The sequence below is a fragment of the Capra hircus genome, chromosome 25, assembly GCF_001704415.2.
Source record: "Capra hircus breed San Clemente chromosome 25, ASM170441v1, whole genome shotgun sequence".
Taxonomy (NCBI): domain Eukaryota; kingdom Metazoa; phylum Chordata; class Mammalia; order Artiodactyla; family Bovidae; genus Capra; species Capra hircus.
Window position 1 is genome coordinate 26989263 of NC_030832.1, and position 23091 is coordinate 27012353.

Below are 23091 nucleotides of genomic sequence, written 5' to 3' on the forward strand. Positions count from 1 at the left end.
TTTGGGAAAGAGTAGGGTGGGATGGGGATTGAGGACAGAGGGTGGGACAAGCGAAGATGGTGGGAGAACAGGTGGCCTGCAGTTTGGGGTGGGTAGAGGGGCTTTGGGGCCAGAGGCCAGACCTACAGACTCAGCCCCCATCACTTCAGGCCACCTGATAGGCTGGACCAACCATCCAGAAATCCCCGCCAAGGCCAGCCAGAGCTGGGCCAAGGTCAGGCCTCCCTTCCCTTCCCAGAACCACAGCTGCTGCTGGGCTCCGGGTCTCCTGGGAGGGCCACCAAGAGGGAAACACTGATGTCATGTGCCGGGAGTGAGGTCACCCTGCCTCCCCTGTTCTGCAGCCGCCAAAACCCCTACTCAGCACCCACCCAGCAGGTTCTGTTCCCCCATCCCCATTCCACAAGCTCTCTGCTGGAACCAGAAGCCTGTGCAGCCTAGTGGCCACCAGAGGGTGCCCTGTGGCAAGGCTGGGGGGCGGAGAGGTGGAGGCTGGGCTGGTCTCTGTTCCTGGAATGGGCCAGGAGGGAGGAGGAGCAAGCGGAAGGGACCGTGTGGCGCTGGCCCAGGAGACACAGAAGACCGCCTCGGTACCTAGTTGGGCGCCCTAGGACTCTGGCTGCAGGTAGGTCCCTTCCCCCAGCTCCGCCCTTCCCGCCTTCCTCTACCCCCTGCCCCAGCTCCCTGCCAACCACCCTTCGTTTTGGCCCCAGAACTTCTCCCTCTCCCTCAAACCCTGACCCCTTCTTTCGTGCCAAGCCCACCCCCTTATCTCGGAAACTGCAGCTGGCAGGGTCAGAGGGCAGGTAGCCTGGCCACTTGCACCCACAGGCACAGCCTCCAGAAAACGCTCCAGCCTCTGGCTCGCTGCTCCGGGCGACTGAGTCAGAGGCCCCTTCTAGGAGGAAAGGGGCAGCCCTTGCTGGGGCAATCGGCAGCAGGCCACCCGAGTGAGGCAGGGTGTCTTTCCCCAGCCAGGTATGGCTGACTCTGCCCAAACCCAGGAGCTGGTGTACCTGGTCACAGGTGGCTGTGGCTTCCTGGGGGAACATGTGGTCCGAATGCTGCTGCAGCGGGAACCCCGGCTCCGTGAGCTGCGCATCTTTGACCTACACCTGGGTCCTTGGCTGGAGGAGCTGAAGACAGGTGACGGGGGAGGGGTGGAGGAGGGGCAGCAGAGGGTAGGGAGGGTGTGGACTCCCTTCTGAGTGGCGGAAAAGATGATGCCTGTTATGTCTCTCCCGCGGGAGCGGATAGGATGAATGAGTCATTAGGAAAATGTGGCTCCTGAGGGTGTGGGCCAAGCCCAGCAGCTGGCTGATGGTCTCAGCTCTGACATTGCCTCTGCCTGCCCCTACCCGCTCCCAGGGCCCGTGCAGGTGACTGCCATCCAGGGGGATGTGACCCAGGCCCACGAGGTGGCAGCGGCCGTGGCTGGAGCCCACGTGGTCATCCACACAGCTGGGCTGGTGGATGTGTTTGGGAAAACCAGTCCTGAGACCATCCACGAGGTCAACGTCCAGGGTGAGCTGCTCCCTACCTGTTCTGACCATGTCCTTAGTACTCCCTGGCCCATGGCCTGATCTTGGCTGTTTGTTCCCTGCCCCCCTTTTGACCCTGACCTGTGTGATCAGCCTGTGACGATCTGTCCCTTCTGCCCCTGTGGTGGCAGGCCGGTCCTCTGACCTCTGTGGTTTTCCCCAGGCCTGGAGAAGGCGGGCATGTGTCCTCGTCCAGTGTTGGGATGGGGAGGGGAAGAGGCGGATGGGGAGGAAGCTTCAGTTTGGACACACAGCCCCCTACCTCCCTCAGGCACACAGAATGTGATCGAGGCTTGTGTGCAGACTGGAACACGCTTCCTGATCTACACAAGCAGCATGGAAGTTGTGGGGCCCAACATCAAAGGCCAGCCCTTCTACAGGTGAGCTGAGGTCCCCCTAGTCCTTCCAGGGCCCTACCTCCCCTCAGCATTAAGAATCTTCCCTCTCCCCCTACTAGGGGCAATGAGAACACCCCCTACGAAGCCGTACACCGACATCCCTATCCTTGCAGCAAGGCCCTAGCTGAGCGGCTCGTCCTGGAAGCCAATGGAAGGGAGGTGAGACTCGAAAAGATGAGACGTGGGAGATGGGGCTGCCTGGCAGAGGCAGAACCAGAGCCTGTGGGCTTTTTTCTTTCCTTCTGGCCACACTGCATGGCATGTGGGATCTTATTTCCTTAACCAGGGAATTGAACCCTCACCCCCTGCAGTGGAAGGGTGGAGTCTTAACCACTAGACCTCCAGGGAAACCCCTGGGTTTTTTGTTTGGTTTGGTTTTTGTTTTTCTCACCATGGGCTCCTTTGCATCCTGCCCTGGTTTCCTTCCCTCTCAAACTCGAAGGGACCAGGGCGGAAAACAGCACCAGATCCTTGGTCTGAGCAGGGCGTGCCTTTTTTGCCCCCAGGTCCTAGGGGGGTTGCCCCTAGTGACATGCGCCCTGCGTCCCACTGGCATCTACGGCGAAGGGCACCAGATCATGAGGGACTTCTACCACCAGGGCCTGCGCCTGGGGGGCCGGCTCTTCCGAGCCATTCCAGCCTCTGTGGAGCATGGCCGAGTCTACGTGGGTGAGGCCCGGGCTGGGTGGTGGGGGAGGCTAAAAAAAAACAGGGCAGGACTTGCGTGGTTCTCATAAGTGGGGGGTGTTATATACTCTAGCTAAAAAAGGACGGTTTATACATGGGCCAGAGTAGACTCTGATATGTGGGCATCGTCTTCACGGGCCATAGAGGAAACAGTATCCTAGTGAGTGGGGAAGGCTGACATAAACACCAAGTCATAGGCTGAAAGTGTTGCAGTTTTGGGGGTAGCATCTCCTCAGGAGAGAAGAAGGGGGAGCATCTCCCCAGGACCAAGAGATGAAGGAACTGTATCCATACAGGCTGGCCTGGGGAAGCACCTGGCTAGGCAGCCTTCAGCAGGGCTATAGTGACGTGGGTGGTATCGATGCGGACCCGAGAGGGTGGCTTGTTCATGCAGTGGCCCAGGAGACAGCAGCATCTATGTGGTTATCAGGGCACTCAAGGACATATCCCCCTCATTCTCTCTTCGGCACCCCCACCCCCACCCCCACAGGTAACGTGGCCTGGATGCATGTGCTGGTGGCCCGGGAGCTTGAACACCGAGCTGCCCTCATGGGCGGCCAGGTGTACTTCTGCTATGACAACTCACCCTACAAGAGCTATGAGGACTTCAACATGGAGTTCCTGGGTCCCTGCGGACTGCGGCTTGTGGGCACCCGCCCACTGATGCCCTACTGGCTGCTGGTGCTCCTGGCCGCCCTCAACACCCTGCTGCAGTGGCTACTGCGACCGCTGATGCTCTATGCGCCCCTGCTCAACCCCTACACACTGGCCGTGGCCAACACTACTTTCACCGTCAGCACTGACAAGGCTCGGCGCCATTTCGGCTACGAGCCCCTCTTCTCCTGGGAGGAGAGCCGGACCCGCACCATCCGCTGGGTGCAGACCGTGGAGGGCTCAGCCTAGCGACGGTGCAGCTGGGCCCGGAGCCTGGCGTGGCACCGCATCGTTGGGTCCCAGAGCCCTCAGACCCTGGTGGGGAGGGCAGGCTGAGCCAGAGGAGGGGGCTGATGTGACTGGCGGTCCCAGAGCCCTCCACCTTGGAATCCAGGAGCCTTGAGCTTGTGTCTTAATGTCCCTAAGTTCTAGGGCAGGGTTTGGGGGCAGGCGTGTCTGTGTCTTCACTCTCAACTCAGGCCTCATGGCTGCTTAATAAGGATCTCACCGCCCTGACATTCTCAACGACGCCATCCCATTTCTGGCTTTCCGAGCAGAAAGTGGGCGGAAGGCCCACAGGCCCTCATTGCTGGCCCTTGGATGTCCTTCGTGGTCCTCAGGCTTGGTTTCAGAGTGAAGACGCTCTCTTAACTCTTCCCACCACCTTGGTCCCTGCTTGGGGGTCACAGTCCCATGATTTTAAACATTTATTACCTTTAGACATTTATCTTTCAATACTCGTCAATAAAGGCTGAGGAAGTCTGTGTATTTTTCCCTTCTTGCCCCCTACTCTGCCTGAGGTTGCCCCAGTAATGCATACCTGTCCAAGCCCTGGATTAAAACTCCTCTGAGCCTGTGCCCATCCGCCCGGCGAGCACGCCCCCCCACCTCCCACCATGTCTCTCCCGCTCCCACGGCGCCTGTCCCTCGTGGGGACAGAAGGAAGTGAGCACACAGCATCCCGCTGTTGGATTAGTTGCTATTTCTCCCGTCCCACGGGGCCCAACCCGGCCCGGGGTGGGGGTGGGGGGCTCTGGGGACAGGACATGCAGGGCGGGGGTGGGGGGCAGAATTTTCCTGTATTTTATCCATTTGCAACTTGGTCACCAATAGAGAGAAATGGGACTCTGAGGGCTAACAGGAGAGGATGGCCTGGCTCTGGGCCCCCAGCCAGGCCCCAGGAGTCCTGTCCCCTCCGGGGAGGAGAGGGAAAGAGCTCTAGAAACCAACGGAGAAACAGAAGGGGCAGGGGCTCATGTCAGCAAACACGGCTACATCACGTGACACGCCAGCGACACAGAAACACACGCCAACGCACACGGTTGCACAGCAGGCAAGGTGGGGGGGCAGGTGGGGGAGGAGGGAGCCGGGGGCCACCCATCTTGTCCTCTGTGGGGCAGGCTGGGGGTGGGGCAGGGTGAATGCATAGAACACATCATGTACACACGCTCAAGGCGTGGCAAGAGCGTGCATCAACCCACAGGCACATGGGATGGACACGCAGTGTGCTTCGTGAAAGGCAGGGCTAGGGAGAAGGGGGGAGGGGAAGCAGCGAGCCTTGGCCAGGCCCGGGACCACCCACGGGGCACACAGGGGCTTGATGGTGGTAGGGGCTTGGCGGGCAGGTGGGCAGCACACACTCATCTGAGAACATGCAAGACACACCAGCCCCCAGACAACAGTTCCAGGACACGCACGGACACAGCAGCCAATAGGCAAACATCCTGTGGTGGGTGGGACTTGGAGAATCAGACCCTCAGGGATCCTTTGGTCCATCTGAGGCCCAGAGATGGGCAATTACAGACCTAATGCCACTCAAGGAGGCAACAGCATCTCTCCAGCCATGGCTCCAGCCTTCTCCTCGTGGCCCCAAGGCCGTGGGAATTCCGGAAACACCTGGGCTGAGAGGGTATCCTGGCTGGGCGGCCGGAAGGAAAAAGGGTTGGGTCGGGGGTGCTGGGGCCTGCTCTGACGTCCCCAAAGAAGCCTGAGTGTGAGCAAGGGGGCTACAGTCAGATCCGGGGGCAAACTTCCTGTCCTGACGAAGGGCACTGTGGGAATGGACAGGCAGGCGCCCCTCCTGGGGACAGCCCACCTTAGGGGTCCCGTGCATCTATGGGCCATACACATAGGCAGGGCCCAGCCAGGTAGGGAGGAGATTGGCTATCTGAGCTGGGGCTGGGGCGGGGTGGGGTATTACGTTCCAGAAGGTCACAACTGCATTGTCTCCCTCACGCACACACACTTCACATGAAGAGGGCCTCCAGGAAACCATGTGTACACATACCAAAGTCCTCCGCCCTGTGCACACGTATGTTCCTGGGCCAATGGAGTGGAAGGCTTCAAACACTGTTTTCTGCCCATGTACCCCTCCCCCACCTGCCACCCAATGCACAAATCCAGCCATGCATGTGTTGTCTACGCAGCAAGGGAGGAGCTGGCCCCTTCCTCACCATCACAAACCCGGGCCCGTGTCCCACTCTGACTCACCCTGTGGGCCAACTGCTATTGGTGACACTGCGGCAGTACTCACGTCCAGGGAATGGGTCCCATGACTCAGCCCACTCCAGTACGTCTGAAATAAGCAGTTCCCTAAACCCCAAAGGCCAGCGCATCAGACAGGGTGGTAGGGACCATCACCGGCCTCTTTTCGGTTCTGAGGTAATTTTCAGGAATGTTCTCATTCTGAGAGCCTGGGGCAGCCCCTGCCATTCCCCTGGTCAGTAGCGTTTCCCACCAACAGCCTTTCCAGGAGACATTCGTGTGCCCCAGTGCCAACCTCTACAGGCTTCATGCTGGTGTCAGCATGCACTGGGCTCCTGTGTGCATATGTGTGTGCCTGGGTGTGGCCTCATCCCCGTGGCAGGTAGGAGACACTGAGGTGTCCCAGCTTCTACACGCCCAGGCCTACGTGACAGAGAAAGATAAGCATGTGGGCTTGTGTGCACAGGGGCTTGGACCACGCAGGGCAGGAAGCGGCCATTGCACAACGTTGATGGAGCCACGTGTGGCCACACCCAACAGCAGCCAGCAGCTCTGGGGAGAGAGGGAGCGAGCAAATAACTTGGATCAACAAACCTGGACGGGGCACAGGTCCTTGCAGGTGAACGGATGTGGGTATCATACACAGGGGGGCAGAAACACACTATGTAGAAATCCTCTATACACACATACACACACACACTTGCAGACGTACTTGAGATAGCGTAGAAATATAGATTTCTGTGCCCATCCAAAACAGGTGTCCCATGCAAAATGTAGAGGGTTCTATCTCAAGAGAACACCTACCGACACCTTAGACACAGCCTAGATATGCACACGCACATGCACACACACACACACACACCCTTCACATGACTTGCCGGGGGAAATGCACACAGATATACAGGCTGAGCTAGATTATTTACACGTGCATGCGTCCACTTGCTTACCTCGGCTGAACCCCATATGCACACATGTGCTCCCTAGGACACAGGCCAGCCCCAGGGGTGACTAGGCCAGGAGGGTTGGCTCCACACCATGCTGGGGTGTCTGCCATGATCTGTGTGTACTTGGACCAACCTGGATCCTCAGGGAATGAGTGTGAACCTCTGCACACATACAACCTGCCCCATTTGTAGCAGACTCAGGGGAAGGGGGCATGTCAAGGGAGGTGGTGCTGTTACATTGGATTGAAACACCCAAACACAAAATTCCACGGACACAAACTGTGTATCCATGGATCTGTGACCACACACACACACACACACACACAAAACCCTGTTTACAGAAGACAGAAGAGTGTGGCTCAGTGGGCTGCTGTGTCACACCCGGCCATAGTCCACACAACAACCCAGAGGAAGGGGGAAAGCTCGGACAACACACAGACTTGAGGTGGGGGGGCAAGAAGGGTGATCGGGTGCTTGTACACACAGTTACACACGTACACACACGCACACACGCTGGGGTGTCCACACGTCTCGAGCATGTGCCGGCGGCATGCATGTTGGTGTGCATGTGTAATCACGCCTGCTGCTATCTACGTGCGGGGGCGAGGATGGTCCATGGTCGGGGGAGGTCCAGGGACTCCAGGGTCTGACGGGCGGTAAAGGTTAGGGGGGCTGCCTGTGTCGAGGGTGAGCCTGGAGCAGGGGATGGAGTGAAGGGGCGGTGGGGGTATTGCTCCCGATGTGGTGGGGGAAAGATCTGGGAGGAATAGGGTGGGGGGGCCTACAAGCCCAGCGTCCCCCCAATGGATGACGCCAAGACCACCCCCAGCACCACACAGCAAATGATTATCATGATTTTCTTCTGCAGGCAGGAAGGCCGGGGGGAGGGAGGAGACAGGGAGACCGAGAGATAAAGAGACAGACAAACCGACAGATGGACGGGGAGGATGGTGTGAGGGAAAAGAAGAGGGGAGAGAAAACAGAAAAAAAAGGAAGAGGTCAGAACCCGAGATAAGGCCTCTGGCGGGATTTCATCACTCACCTCAGCCCCGGCCTGAGCCCAGCCCCGCCCGCTCGGCTTCAGCCCACCTGCTTCACAGGCCCACCCACCCCCCGCTCACCCTCCGGGCCTTGCTCTGATATTTCACAGCTTTCTTGGTGTCAGACACGGCTCGCTCCACGTAGTCCACGGAATGTTCCACATTGTACTCAATGCGGTCAATCATTTCGCCCTGTGGAGGAGACATGCATGGGACGGGGTGGGAACTGGGGCTGGAAGAGGGGACGCTGGGGGACCCAGGCGAGGCTCCCCGAGGCAGTACCTGGCTCTCCACCAGCATGGCCATGTCCACAAACATGTCATGCAGCTCACGGATGCTGGTTTCCAGTTTGATGATCTCGTTGTGCCTCGTCTCGATTTCGTTCAGCGCCTGCTTTGTCATCTGCGAGTCCATTTTGATCTAGGGTGATGGGGGCGGGAAGGGTGAGTTTTGGGGGGTCGGGGGGAGCTGCAATCCCTTCACTCCCAGAAAAGCATCTGGGTTCAAATCTGGCTGTTGCTTACTAGCTGTAACTGTGGATAAACTGCTTAACTTCATGGAGTTTCAGTTTCCTCACCTAGAAAACTGATACTAACAGTGTCTGCCTCACATGGCCGTGTGAAGATTGAGTGACTATGTGTATATTGATTAGAATAGTACCCAGCACACAGAAACCACTAAAGAGACGTGTTAAATTACAAAAAGTAAAACTTGGGGACTTCCCTAGTGGCCTAGTGGCTAAGATTCCCAATGCAGGGGTCCCAGGTTCAATCCCTGGTCAGGGAACTAGATCCCACAGGCCATAATTGAAAGATCCTGTGTGCCACAACTAAAGACCCAGGGCAACCAAATAAATGAATATATTTTCAAAAAGCCTTTAGCACACACAGGAAGGGAGATGGGGGTCCTGGACCCCCACTAGGATTGGGGGCCAACATCTGGTCAATGGTGGACACGGTAACACAATCAGGTATACTGCCTCCCTACAAAAGCCAGATCACTCATTTTCCAAACCACTCACTGTTTAGAAAGCCACTCTTCTGCTCTAAAACCCTCCAGGGCTTCCCACTACCCACAGTCTACACACCTTTTACTTTAGCAATCAAGATCCCATCTTCCTTTCTGTCCTTATCTCCCCAAATCATAAGAGCCCACATCATCCAATGGCTCTTTGGCAACTGGTCCACTCTCCCTGTCTTTATTCAGTCTGTCCTCTTTGTCTGGAATGTCGTTTGCCCATCTTCCAGTGTCCAAATGCTCCTTGTCTCTTAAGGTACACAGCTCAATGCCACTTTCCCCAGGAAGCCTTCCCTGACCTTAGAAGTGAATACTATTTTAGGGCCCATTTGCATCCTGTTCAGCCTTCAGGCAAGGTACTGACAACCCTGCACCACAATGATGGTGGGTCAACTGGCAGGGATCAGCTCTATATCCTGAGAACCACTCATCAGCTTTCCCTCTACTCTCAGGCAGACTGACAGACATCCTGGGCAGAACTGTCTGGGAGGGCTCCAGGCTAACTGGCCCATGAGCGATTTTCTCAAAGCTAATTTAACAAAGTCAATTCTCTAAATAACAATATGCTGGAAACTGCTAGACAATCAGTAAACAGACTTTAATCCTGGTCTAGAAACCTAAACCAGAGTCATTCTGCCACCCACCAGAAGCAGAAAGAGAGCCAGAACCTGTCAGCCAGGGCAAAAGTGGAGAAAGAGAAAGAAGAACTACAGTGATAGAGGTGCAGCTGGGGAAAGTCCGTCTATTTCACAGATGAGACGGCAAGGGCAACACTTCAGCAAAACTAAAACTAGTTGTTGTTGGGTTTTTTTTTTTAATCTTCAAAACGTAGGCAAATTAGTCACTTGGTGAAATGACCTGTGTCACTAGGGAGAAGTGTACCCTAGTACTGAAGAGTCATGACTGGACGGCATCCTTGCTCTGCCTCTAGTTGTGTGACCTCGGCAGGTCATTTAAGCTCTTTGATTAAATTTGGGTCAGATTTCCTCATGTGTGAAATGCAGCTGCCTCAGAGGCTTGTGGTGAGGAGTAAAGGAGTTTAGTAGGTACAGTGCCTACAACAGTGCCCACTCCCGTTTGCCATTTTTATGAGGGTGCCTTTCTGCTCAGCCCCCATGGAATTCCCCAGTTCCAGATTCAGACTTCCCCACGCTTGGGATCTCAGGGTGGACTTAGGACCTTGAGTTCAGCCTAAGCCTGGGGAGGAATGATGAATACTCTGCAAGTACACGCCCCACCCCTACGCGGGGCTCACATCGTCTGTGAAGATGGCCAACTTCCCACTCTCCAGCATGTCTTCCAGTTCTTCGTTGGTTGTGGTCCTTCCGGCTGTGGGGAGAAAGGGCTCTCTGCTCAGTGACTGGGCCAGCCTGGGGGGCCTAAGGTGAGGGGACCCCGGAGCCCACCCTCCCACCTGGCCTACGGTCCCCCGAGAGGAAGGGCCTGCCTGGAAGGAGTACGCGAAGGCGGGAGTGGGAGGGCTGGGGGTAGGGGGTGTCACACGCACTGATCTCCAGCTGCCGCTGGATCCGGTCCTTGCAGCGGTCCCGGTACTTGGACTGGGTCGCGTTGTATTCAGTCATTACTTCCACGAACTTCCGGGAGAGTGTGGAGTGCTGGGGTAGGGGTACAGACACATTAGGAGGCAGGGAGCAGAGACCGTGGAGGGATGGAGTGGGCAGAAGGGATTGTGTAGGCCTATGGCCCTTTCTTTAGCTCGGGCCACGATCCCAACCCCTCATAATAGCGCAGTTCCTTAGCCCCAATACCTCCATCCTACGCCCAAACCGACCAAAGCGGCCAGGCGAGAGCACGGAGTCGTAGCGCGTCCCGCCCTCCGCCGTAGCCCCGCCCCGCCCCGCCCCGCCCAGTCTCCTCCTCGGAGTCGCCCCATACCTGTGCCTGCTCTGGGCCGCCCAACCCCAGCAGGCAGGGCTCCGGCCTGGACTCCTCCCTTGCCAGGTCCCTTCTGCTTTGGTTCTGGCCCCGACCCTGACCGTGCCTGGCCGCTGCCTCCTACCTGGGTCTTGCGGATGCGCAGGTCCGCAGAGGAACGATTCAGTCCCTCCTCCTGTTCAATGCTTTGCTCGATCGCTGTGGGAAAGAAGACGCAGTGACGGGCGGGCGGGAGACCCGGGGCGTATGGGGCGGAGGCTAGGGACATATGAAGGGGTCGACATCCTGAGGCAGGCCGCAGGCCTGTGAACAGATGTCACACCCAGGCAAGGGCAGGCAGTTAAGACTGCAGGGTGGCGAGGCAGGAGGCCGGCGGATAAAATGACCAAGGTTTGAGGGGGCCTGGAAGGCAAGTAGGAGGGGAGATTGAGCGTCAGTTGGTCACCAGACAGAGGGGGGCTATTTGTTCTGATGGAGAGACTGGGTCTTTGAAAGTTTGTAACTCCTGCCCAGTCGCCCAGTCAACATCCTCTGTGTGAATGGGAGTGGAGGGTACTCTCTACTTTTTGCAACCTCAGCAAAAGGTCAGGAACCCATAGTGGGACTTTTCCAGTGGACTGCAAGGAGTTTCAGGCGGGTCAGGTTCTACTGGCCGCCCTTTCCTTGGAAAATTCCAGGGTAAGCAGATGGATGTTCCAACAGAGAAAACAGCTCTCCTCCTTCCCAGGTAGCACTAGTGGTAAAGAACCCACCTATAGATGTAGGAGACATAAGAGATGTGGGTTCCATCCCTGGGTCAGGAAGATCCCCTGGATGAGGGCGTGGCAACCCACTCCAGGATTCTTGCCTGGAGAATTCCATGGACAGAGGAGCCTGGGGGGCTACAGTCCATAGGGTCACAAAGAGTCGCAGATGATGGAAGAGACGGACATGACTGAGCCCACGCACACACACTGCCTTAGAAAATGATCCCTGTGCCAGGAATCCCCACTGCTAAAGGATGTTCTGGAAAAGCACACAGATTAACTGGGATTGCTGCTTCTAGATCATACACTCCCCACACTTATTCAGATTTCCTATAAAGGAACTTGTGAGTAAAATCAGCTGGGCTCCAGAAATGCAGCCTTAATGAAACACAGGCCCTCTCAAACGGGGAAAAGCCTCCAGGCCATTCCTAAGAACACTGCTTCACTGTTCCTGGCAGCGGTGGAGGTATGAGGATGGATGGCACCCCAACGCTCCCCTGCCAGCCATGGTGGGCCAGTGAATGAGTGACATCCCTGTTCCAGCTGCTACAGGAAAAGTCCAGAAACACACACCCAAGGATGTTGGAATCGCTGGCCTTAGACTGGGACCCTATTGTCAGAATTGGGGCTGGGGTCAAATCCCGGAGGAAGGGATCCTTTAATAAGGTCTCAATGACTTCTTCCAGCAATCTTGGGAGTTCAGTGATAGCAGTCCAGATTTCAGACTAGAAACTGAGATTGAGATGGAGAAAACAACCCATTCGAGGTCACAGACAAAGCCAGAGGTCATGGCACCACAGAGCTGGAGAAAGATGGAGAAGACTCTCTTTTCCTGGAGCTCTGAAAGGTCGGCTTCTCTAAGGCATTGCCACTTTTCCTAGCTTCTTTCTTGGCTATTTCTGAATTCCTAAACCATACAGCCCTCCTCATGGTCTCATGCATGCTAGGTCGCTTCAGTCATGTTCAACTCTTTGCGACCCTATGGACCGTAGCCTGCCAGGCTCCTCTGTCCATGAGATTTTCCAGGCAAGAATACTGGAGTGGGCTGCCACACCCTTCTCCAGGGGATCTTCCCAACCCAGGGATTGAACCTGTGTCATGGTCTTATACAGTGTGTTAATGTCAGAGTTCCATAGGCTCAACGAAATCGCTGAGCACAGGGATTTTTAAACTGTGTTCCATGGATCCCTGCTTCTGAGAAGGAACCTCAGAGGTGGCTGTTCCCAGGAGTGATGGGAAGCCAGGTGCACAGGGCTCTGGGACTCCCACCCCCAGGTCAGCCAGAACAGTCTGACATTTATGTGTTGTATATAATGGAATTTGGGGTGAGATTTCACTTAGGAAAAAAGATTTTGCTACCCCCCAAAAAAAAGAAAGAAAAATGAACAAACTCCACCCCCCCCAGCTTTGAAATTGCTTCAGTAGTTCTTACGGTACTGATGAGGAAGCTGAAGGTAGGGTACCTGTCCAGAATGAGTTAATGATGGAAGTGGGCTCCCTCTATCTGGATTTGCAATCAGTGAGTTCCCACTTTGGATCATTCTGCTTTCCAGCACACTCTCCTAAGTGCAAAGGGCTTACAGATCAGCACTAGAGGCTCACATATGACCTCCTGTTGAATCCGGGAAAGCATGGAGTCCCTGTCCTCACCTCCCTGGACCAAGGTCATTGTGCTCAGGGTCAGACATCTGACATGACTCCTTTCCCCCCAGAGCCCAGCAACGTGCCTCAGACAGGAGAGTGCTTGGCAAGTGTTTTCTGATGCTGAATTACCAGGAGCACGCAAATTAACATCATGGTAACGCTGCTGAATTCCCCTGGCACCAACAGACAAGGAGGTTCCCAACCCACAATGCTTTGGGGGAAGGTGGTTATTACCAGCACCCAAGTCCTTAAATTAGAGTGGATACATGAGCATTTGGCAAGTCCCTCCTGCAAGCTTGCCAGCCCCCTGGTGTCAGCCACACAGTCCAATCTGTCCTGAGCTAAGGATACCAATTCAGAAGCATTTGCTGAGCCCACCTACTGGGTGCTGAGCGTTATGTCCGGCACCTGTTCGGGAGAAATGAGGCCTCTGTGAAACGAAAGCCACCTGGAAGACTGTATTTTCTCAGCAGACCTTGTTGTTGATGGAACCAGCAGAGCTCAGATGAGATTTGGACAGAAACCCTCCTCTCTCTCATTTCCCTATCCTGTCTGTATCTTTCTCTGTGGAATCTGGAGCAAATCAGAAAATCTGGGATTTTATGCCTTCTCACTGTTTAGGAATTTGACTCCTGGAAGTTTGTAGATATTTGTCATGGTTTAGTCCAATGGAAGGCAGACTTGTTTCCGTCCTTGGTCAGGGGATGGCATTTCTCACCTTTCAACTTGGATCGAACCTTGTTGGCCGTCTTCTTGATGTCTGTAGTGAGGTCCTCCAGCTCCTGTTTGGTCTCTGAGGGGGAGGCGAGGGGAAGAGAGGGATGGGTGAGACATTTGGGTGGGACCCCAGCCTCCTTCTGCCCCCAGCCCCCAACTACCCAGCAGTAGCACTTACTCTCATCCGGGTTGGGGGCGGCCAGGATGGCACTGTGCTGTTTTTTCACTTGTTCCACATCCTCTGACAGCTTCTCAATGCAGCCCCGGATCTCTTCCACCTGGGGCAGCAAATTGGCTATACCCAGCCAAGTCGTCGGGCCAGACAAAGGGATTCGGGGGGGGGGTGCTCAGTCAGGGTTCAGGGAAATGGGCCAGACCCAGAGGGGTTGGTAAAAGGCCAAGGGGATGGAGGAGTAGAGAGAGGGATGGGGGTGTGGGGGGCCAGGAAGAAGGCAGGTGTGGGCTGGGGGTCAGGTTCTGTTACCTGTTCAAAGAACTCATCCATGAAGTGGTCTCGGTCCACATGGACCACTTCTTCCTCATCATCGCTGTCTTTCGCCTGGAAGGCAAAGAAAGGCAGGGTCTGTGAGCAGTCCTGATGCTCCGAGCTCTAGGCTCAGGGTGTGGGTCCTTCTGAAGGGCGCCCAGAAGTCATAACAAATACTGAGTGTCTTGTGGCACAGGGTCCCGGAGGCCGGGTGGCTGACAGCCCAAAGGACACCTTGGAGGGAATCAGCCAAAGGCACCCTTATGGGGTAGAAGTGGTCCTGAGAGCGCTGTCACCCTGGAGGCGGGTGGCGCTCTGGACAGATGCTTTATCCAACCAGTGTGGAAGCATTTCCATATTATAAAAACCGGCCAAATGTCAGTCTGGCAGTAACTGGCTCTGGGCTGCGAGAAGGGGTCTGACGTGGAGTCCCGGGAGCCTGACCCCCGCCACCATGCCCCCAGCCACTCCCGCCAGGCTTCACTGTGTTCCCTTCTCTTCCCCTCCAGCCTCCAACACGACCGGCCATGTCCCCTAGGCAAGGTCACTTCATGCCAGTGGCGGGCATCAAGTTAAGCAAGCACAGTCAGGCCTGGGGAGGGCTGGATGCGAGACACAGAGAGCACCCCGACCTTCCTCCTCCCACCCACTCTCACCCCTCCCCGACTTTCCTCCGTGCAGTCACTTGCTTTCATCCAGCCTCTTCCAACTTCACACCCACCTACTCTCCCTTGCTTGGATTTCCCAGTTGCAACCTGCAGCTGCTCAGCCCTCCACCCCCAGGGCTCAGAGACACAAAGGGATTCGCCCTCCCACACCGCCACCGCGGCCACCAGACAGGCCAGTGACACAGACAGAAGGGCTGACACAAAGGCACACAGAAATAGGCCCTCTGACACCCACACAGAGCTGCACTGACGTGCTGACGCTCACCCGCACACGGGCCCACAGCAGAGCTGCCTTCTGAACATGTGGACACACAGACGTGCAGAGCTCACCACCCCCACGCCCCCTGGGACATTGGGGAGGGCCCCCTGGGGCTGTGCTCCCAGCCTCTCTGAGCCTCAGGTTCGCATGCTCACTCAGATCTAGGAAGGAGGAAAGTGGGGCAGGGAGGGCTCCCCAGTGCTCCACACTCCCTACTCAAGACCCTGCTCGGGACAGAAGTCTGAGGGCCAAAGCTGAGCCCATTAAACTTAATTACATCTGGAGCCCTAATCGGCCTCCACAGAAATTTAAACAGAATTCATCCTGATTTCCAGAAAAAAAAAAAAAAAAGAGCCAAGACTCAGACAGAAGCTCATGACCAGAGCCTGAATGAAATCAAGACAGGAGCCAAAAGTGTCTAGCAGGGGATGTTGCCAGATGAGATCGAAAGAGGAGAGCTCGCCCAGAACCTCGACAGGGTCCCAGCAGACCGCAGACAGGACCCGACAGAAACCAGACAGCTCAGACCCAACCAGACTCACGCAGACAGATCGCAGACAGCTGAGATCGAACCTAGACAGAACCAGATGGGAGCTAGATGCGATCTAGACAGCCGGTTAACTTGGAATCAGAGAGCCCTGAGAGCACAAGGAAAAGACCAATGGAGACGTCCAGCTAGACCCTCTCGAAGGCACCCCAGCTTTCCACCAAAGCCTGGCTCAGATGGTCCCCAGGGATCCTCCCCATGCCATGTCAGAGAATGGGCTCAGCACTTCCATTTCATCTCCAAATATCTCCCGGGAAAGGGCGGCTCCTCTTCTTGGCCCACAGCTGCCCCCAGAAGGAGGGGTGGTACCCGGTGGGGCTTGGGGACCCTGAGGGGACTTCTGGCTCTTCAAGCCTCCAGCTGACCCGGAACCACACCCGCAGACCTTGGCCCCAAGAGGCTCTGGGCTGCTTGGCTCATCTCTGAGGACTCACCGGCCTCCCATGAGGTGCTAGCCTCAAAAAGCCGCTGCCCCACGAAGGCATGTTCCTTCTCTGCCTTCAAGCACTTGGCCCGCAGCCTGGCTGCCCAAGAGTCATGAGGCCTCTCACTGGCCCAGGTGTCTGGAAACTCTCCTGTTCTTTTTCCCCTCCCATGCTGACTTTCTGTGCGTCTTAGTTCCCCACCAGGGAAGCCCAATGCTGACTTCCTCAAGTCTCATCTCTTTCCCTCTCTCCTGTGGTCCCTAGGCCAGGTCCCGGCTGCCTGTTTACTTGCCCTTGAGAGAGGAGGAAAGGTACAAGCCCCAAGGATGACTTAGCTGGTGCACTAATTACAGGCAACTGAGAGCTAAACTCCTCTCCAGTTTCCAGACACTTCTCCATCTATAATCTCGTCTGATCCTTACCACCACAGCCCTCGAAAAAGCTGTCCCCATTTCACAGATGAGGGAACAGGCGGGCAGAGGGGGAAGAGGAAACGGACTTGCTCAAGGGCACCCAGGCTGAAGGGCTGGGAAACCAGAGGCGTAATGTAAGATATGCCTCCTCCCAGACCCTCTTCTGTGGCTCAAGGCCACACTGCCTCCTACCGGCCACTCCACCACCAGAGGGTTCCCTTCTCAGGTGCCCTCCTGACAAGGTCCAATCTGGGCAAAGCTCTGCACCCTGAAAACCTAGCAAAATATTAGCATCTGAGAGCGCCTTTGGCCTTGGTCTTGCATTCTTGTTACCTCATTTAATCTTCACTGAAATTCTTCAGTTGACCATCGGTCAGAGAAAGCTCATGAAAGTGTTGGTCGCTAAGTCGTGCCCGACTGTTCGCAACCCCGTGGACTATAGCCTGCCAGACTCCTCTGTCCATGGGATTCTCCAGGCAAGAATACTGGAACGGGGAGCCATTCCCTTCTCCAGGGATTCTTCCCCACCCAGGGATGGAACCCAAGTCTCCTGCATTTCAGGCATACTCTTTACCATCTGAGCCAGCAAGGAAGCCCAGTTATGGCAAATGTTTACACAGCATTTGATGATGTGCTAAATGCTGTTCTAAGCACACTGCCTGTGTTTATCCATTTCATTCTCACAATAGCCCCCTTTTATAGGTGGGGAAACTGAGTCACAGAAAGGCAAACATGCTTGCCCAGGTCAGCAGCTGGAGGGCTACACGCCTTCTTCCCTCTGAGCTTCAGTCTCTGCATTTGCTGAACGGCAATCAAGTCAAGAAAGTAAAAGTGTTAGTCGCTCTGTCGAGTCGACTCTTTGTGGTCCCATGGACTGTAGCCCGTCAGGCTCCTCTATCCATGGGGATTCTCCAGGCAAGAATACTGGAGTGGGTTGCCATTCCCTTCTCCAGGGGATCTTCCCGCCCCAGGGATAGAACTCAGGTCTCCTGCACTCCAGGCCGATTCTTTACCATCTGAGCCACCGGGGAAGCCCGAGTCCTCCCTAAATGGTGGGCTGGAGGAGGCAATGAGACCACCAGGCAAGAAGAAAATGCCAGATGCTGCCAGAAATAATTACTGCTCAGGGAGGGTTGGCTGGTACCCACTGCCTTTCCCCTGTTACAGATGAGGAAACAGGCTCAGAGAGGTTGCCTGACCCTGCCTAAGACTTCACAGCAAATAAGGTCAGAGGTGAACTGAAGTGAATTTAGCCCCTGAACTGTCTGGTGCTTAATCTCGGGCTCTTTCCCTCCTGTCCCTCTGTTTCTTCCTGGCCCCTAAAGACTTGTCTCTGCTGTGTCCTCAGAACTGCTGAACTCCTGTGGCTGGGACAGAAAACCAGGAAGAGGTGCCAGGCTGCAGGAAGAGCCCAGACAGGAAGCCAGATGTTTTAGCCTCCATTCAACTTGCTGGGTGGCTCTAGGCAATTCGCGGCCCCTCCCTGGGCCCTGGCTTATCTGTGAAATGGGTGGGCCCTCCTCACTCTGTGATGTGCATACTTTTCATTAAGAGCACAGCCTACATTTCTGGAAGAAGCTAACCAGCCTAAAAAGAAAACAGGCTGCAGGCAAATAAGAATACCTTGGAAAAGATGATCATACATGCCCTTATCCACCTTAGGGACAGCTGAAGCCTCAGTTTCCTCATGTTCAAAATGAAGATAAGAATTATACACATCAAACACATAGGTGTCAATAACGAGGCATTGGGCTCAGTTACAAGTGCTTTGCCTGAATGAATTTAATCCTTACAGCCACTCCATGAAGTAGATACTCTTTTTATTCCCATTTGACCAAAGAGGCAGAGACAGATTAAGTAATTTGCCCAAGATCATACAGCTGATGGGGAGCCCACAGGGTGGGGCCTGGATTGGAGCCCTGGCGGTCTGCTCTTTACTGCCTGCCAACTCCTCAAGCGCTCAGGAGGATGAAATGGGAGAGTGTGGAAGTCCTGGGCACATTCTGGAACTGTCCTGGGCACAGGGGACATCAGATCCAAGCCTCTGGGTTCAGTCCTTCCTGATCAGAGACACCCGGGGCCCTCATGGGTGTGTCACTGGCGTGGCGACAACACATGCATGGACAGAGGGAGTGGGGCAGTGTGAGCCAGCGAGTCCAGCACGGAGACAGACAAGAGGGTGACTAAACCAGAGGTGGAAAGAGACTGGAACTGGGTGGTAGAAAAGTCATAGAGTGGGGACTTCCCTGGCAGTCCAGTGGTTAAGACTCCGAGCTTCTACTACAGGGGCCACGGGTTCAATCCCCGGTTAGGGAACTAAGATTCTTGCATGCCGCATGATGCAGCCAAAAAAATTAAAAAAGAAGTCATAGAGTGGGTATGTGTTTGGGTAAACACGTATGCATGCCCCCCCACACACAACACACACATGCTCACACCTGCTTCTCAGGGGCACACGCATCCTTTGATCTAGAGGCACCAGCCTCTCTCCACTGCACCCCCTGCTTTGGTCCATCTGTCTCCCTGACCCGGGCCTCTGCTCGATCCCAGCATCTAGTGCAGCCTCCCGAATCCTACCTCTCTCCTCTGCCTTCCCCACCAACTCCTTGTTCACGGTCCCTCTGCCCCACAGGGTCGTCATTTATCTAACAAACGTGACTGATCAGTGTCCACTTCTCTCCTGGGTGCTGCAGAGAACAAGCCAGGAAGGGGGCCTGCCCCCAGAGAGCTGACATTCCAGGGGAGGGAGATAGACCGTGCAAAAGGAGCAAGACAATTTCAGACCGGGCTCCTTTTACATAGCAGGAAGGAGATAAAGCGGGAGGTGTGATAGAAATGGCCGTGGGCGAGGTTTGACATCCGAGCTAAGGCCCAGGGAGTTAACTGCACCACAACCTGGGGGACACTGAATTCAAGGCAGAGGGAACAGTGTTCAGGCAGAAGGAACAGCATTCACACAGAAGGACCAGCAGGTGCAAAGGCCCTCAAGCCGGGGGAGCTTGTGTGTCTGAATGGCAGAAACAAGCCCCGTGCTGCTGGGGGCTATCAACCCATCACCCAGGGTTCTCCTGTTCCCTGATGGAGAATGTGGGGCCACTGTTTCCTTCTGCTGCATCAGGTCTGCACTTCTAAAGCATCTACTGTGCCTATCCCACCCCTGAGGGCCCTCAAATTCCCCACTGCAGGCTCCCCTCCCCCATTCCCCAGTCTCCCCAACCACCCCCACCCCCGCCTTCCCACTCCAGAACTGCCTCTGCAGGCTCTGCCCACAACGCATCGCCTTGTGGCTTCGCTCTGTAACCTTTCTCCCCACCTCACTTGCTCTCTTCTTCTCCTTTTCAGCCCATCCCTGGACCCACTCCTTGGACCCTGAGACACCCATCCAGTCAACTGACTCCCTCCTGCAGCCTCCACTCCAGCCCAGCAACTCCCAGTTGCCAACCAAAGGTGCCTGGTGATGTGGAAACAGAAAACCCTAGTTTAACCCTGGCTCTACCATCAACAGCTCTATGACCTTGGGCAAGTCAGGTTACTGCTCTGGCCCTCGATGTACTCCAAAATAAATTAGGGGCCACATCTTGCCCATCCCAGGGGGCTGACAGGAGACTCAAGAGAATTAAACGAGTCAGCTGTAGAATAACATACACCCGTGGAGCAATGCTAAGCCCAGGCCTTCTTCTAGGAGCCTCTGGCATAATCTCAATCCTCAGGATAGCCTTCCAAAGCAGGTCCCATTGCGACTCCCAATTCATTCATGAAGGAAGTGAGGACCAGAGAGGTTAAGCAACTTACCCAAGGTCACACAGGAGTAGCAAAGCTAGGATTTGAACCCAGACAGTCTGACTCCCAAACCTGTGCCCTTGAGTGCTATGTGATAAACCCCTTGGGACCTCTTAAAGTGCTATTGGGAAAAGACAATCAGGACCCCCCAGGCTGACCTCCCCTCTTATCACTGACTTTCTGATCCCTTTCATTCTCAATTCTGGTGGAGAGACCCCCACACTCCTTGCATCTGGAAGCTTCTTCCCACCTCACACATGCCCTCCTGAATCTCCAGTTTCCTGGAGCCATGACTAACCAGAGCCATCAGCATTCAGTCAGCACCCTTCACCCTTCCACCCTCGTCCCACCTCCACCACCGGCTGCCCCCAGCAGCCCCAGCAAACTGGATGCCTCCCCTTGGGGCAGGGGGTCCCTGACCCACTCAGAAGAAGACTTTCATCACTGCCTTCAGTGTATCCTGCTTTGCCTTTTCCCTCCCCCTCTCTAATCACACCATGATTCCACTATCACCCTACCCCTTGCTTTCCATCTCGCTGGGTTTTGGAGACATGGCACAGTCTTGGCAACAGCAGAGCTGGGTTCAAATCCAGACTCCCTCACTTGCTAGTGGTGTGACCTTGGGCAAGTTTTAACCACTCTAGGCCTCAGTCTTTTTCACCATAAAATGAAGCAGTCTCTCAGTCTGCCTACCTTACCAGGTGAGGGTCTAATGAGATTATGGATGGCAACCTGTTTTGAATGAAAATGGGGAGAGAAGGGGAATTAAAAGCATCAGTGCTGGAGCCAGCCTGCCTTTAAATAGCTGTGTGACTTTGGTCAAGTTATTTAACCTCTCTGGGCCTCAGTTTCCTCATCTGTAAAATGGGATAATGCTAGCACCAATTTCTAGGGTTGCTACAAGGATCAAAATGAGTTAATATGTATATAACACTTAGAACGGTGTCTGGCACATGAATGTTGGTTATTTTTATCACTCCCATTTTCCTGATGCCTGAGTGTATAACTCAAAGTTTAATTGAAAAAAAAAAAAAAAAAAAAACAACCTTCAGAATTCCTTCTTTCAACCACCAGTTTCTCCTTCCATCCCACCTGTCAACCCATTTCTCCTAGAGGCAAGAGTCACTTGCCTCCAAGCTCCTTCTTTTTGTTTTCCTATAACCTGGTTCCCCATCTCCAAACCCAGGGGGCCCTCCAAAGACAGCTTTTTACCCCCAGTGTTGAGACTTCTCTTTCAAAGGCTAAAAAGGCAGAGACACATGTCAACTTGGCAGACGGGAAACCCAGATTCCTGTCTGATCTTCCCATCCACTTGCTTGGTGACCTTGGGCAAATTCCTACCCATCACAAACCTCGATCTCCTCATCTGTCAAATGGGATAATAACCCAAGGGGAACAGCCAATAGCTCCTAGTCAAGTGCATCAGGCTACATCAGTTGGGTCTAGTACTTTATTAGCATAACCCCCGGGGCCCTGAGCACACCGCAGGCTGTCAGCTCTGCCTCCTTGGGCCCCAGGTCATTTCTCCAATGCCCCTAGCCTCCTCCCAGTCCTAGAAACCACTCTTATCAAGCCCCCACTCCCATCAAGCCCCCACTCCCCAGCCTCTTCCAAATGGCAGCTTTCACTGCAGACACCATGCCACCCTCCTCCCCTGTCACCCAAATCCAACTCACTGCCTGGCCGGACTCCTGGAGCCGGGCCTCTTCAGGCCTGCAGACCGGGGGCGCACGCCAGCTCACCCCTGACCGTTCAGGATGCCCCAGTTCCCCGCAGTGGGGCACAGTCCGTGGCACACAACCCAGTTCCAGGGCCCTATACAAGGAACCTCCTTCCGGTCTCTCCTGCAGCCCCTTCTCCCACCTCTGGGATCACTCTCTGTCCGGCCCTGGCCTCTGGCCATCTCCTGAGGCCACCCCTTCCCTCCTCATCTCTGAGAGGTGCCCCCTCCCCACGGAGAGCAACACAAACACACATTTCATTCACTGCTCAGTTAGCATCTCAGTCCCAACCTGTGTCCTTCCCCCCGGCCGCCCCCAAATCTGGGTCCCACTAGGCTCAGCCTGGCCCAGGAACTGCCCACATCCTCTCATTCAGCAAATCAGCCCAGCAGATGACAGCACCCTCCAGTTCTCTCCCCACACTCACTCTCTCCCATCCTCAGATGAGACCCCAGGGCCCGCCTGGGGACGTGGGGTGTCCAGGGTCCCTGAGACCTCTCCTGCCCCCAGCGTGTCTTAATGGCCTCAACCCCTTCTAGCCACTGGCCCTAAAATGCAGGTTCATTGGAGACAGCAGGTGCCTCCACATCTTGGGGCGCCCCTGCCACCAACCTCCCGCCTCATCATTTGCCCCCACGTCCCAGCACCTCCCCCACTCCACCCCCACGCGTCCCCCAATATTGGGGTCCCGCCCCCCCCATTCTCCCCACCCCCAGGCTCACACTCCGCAGCTCCTGAGTCCGATCCTTCATCCTGCGACGGCTCCTCCTCCTCCTCCTCCTCCTTCTCGTTCTCCTGTCTCTGCTTCTGCTCCCTGCCTCCTGCCTCGGTTCGGGAGGCCGGAGTCTGGGGGCGCCGGGGGGGCACCGGGGCCACTGGCTGGGGCCCGCGGGCGGGGGCGGAGTCGGGGTCGGCGGGCTGAGGGCCGGGCAGGGGCAGGGGCCTGGGCCGGGCTCGGCTCTGCCGGGGCTGCGGTGGCGATGCGGCTGCGGCACAGGCTCGGATGGAGGGATGCGGGAGAGC

General features: G+C 55.7%; 2 protein-coding genes across 3 annotated transcripts; one reads left to right on the forward strand and one right to left on the reverse strand.

Moving 5' to 3' along the window:
• On the forward strand, positions 299 to 4044 carry HSD3B7 (hydroxy-delta-5-steroid dehydrogenase, 3 beta- and steroid delta-isomerase 7). 2 transcript variants are annotated; one of them, XM_013974644.2, is made up of 7 exons: positions 299 to 625; positions 975 to 1146; positions 1369 to 1524; positions 1813 to 1921; positions 1999 to 2098; positions 2446 to 2608; positions 3117 to 4044. In XM_013974644.2, exons 2-7 carry the CDS (start codon positions 981 to 983, stop codon positions 3527 to 3529), a joined length of 1107 nt encoding a protein of 368 aa, XP_013830098.2. In that variant the 5' UTR covers positions 299 to 625; positions 975 to 980; the 3' UTR covers positions 3530 to 4044. The 2 variants fall into 2 exon arrangements, with proteins under 2 accessions (XP_013830098.2, XP_017895515.1); XM_018040026.1 differs by having other exon boundaries at positions 1027 to 1146.
• STX1B (syntaxin 1B) lies at positions 4240 to 22879 on the reverse strand. The gene is made up of 10 exons (XM_018040027.1): positions 22791 to 22879; positions 14253 to 14327; positions 13947 to 14046; positions 13770 to 13844; positions 10786 to 10859; positions 10273 to 10381; positions 10021 to 10094; positions 8031 to 8168; positions 7830 to 7940; positions 4240 to 7570 (listed from the first exon to the last, which is right to left on the reverse strand). Exons 1-10 carry the CDS (start codon positions 22818 to 22820, stop codon positions 7490 to 7492), a joined length of 867 nt encoding a protein of 288 aa, XP_017895516.1. The 5' UTR covers positions 22821 to 22879; the 3' UTR covers positions 4240 to 7489.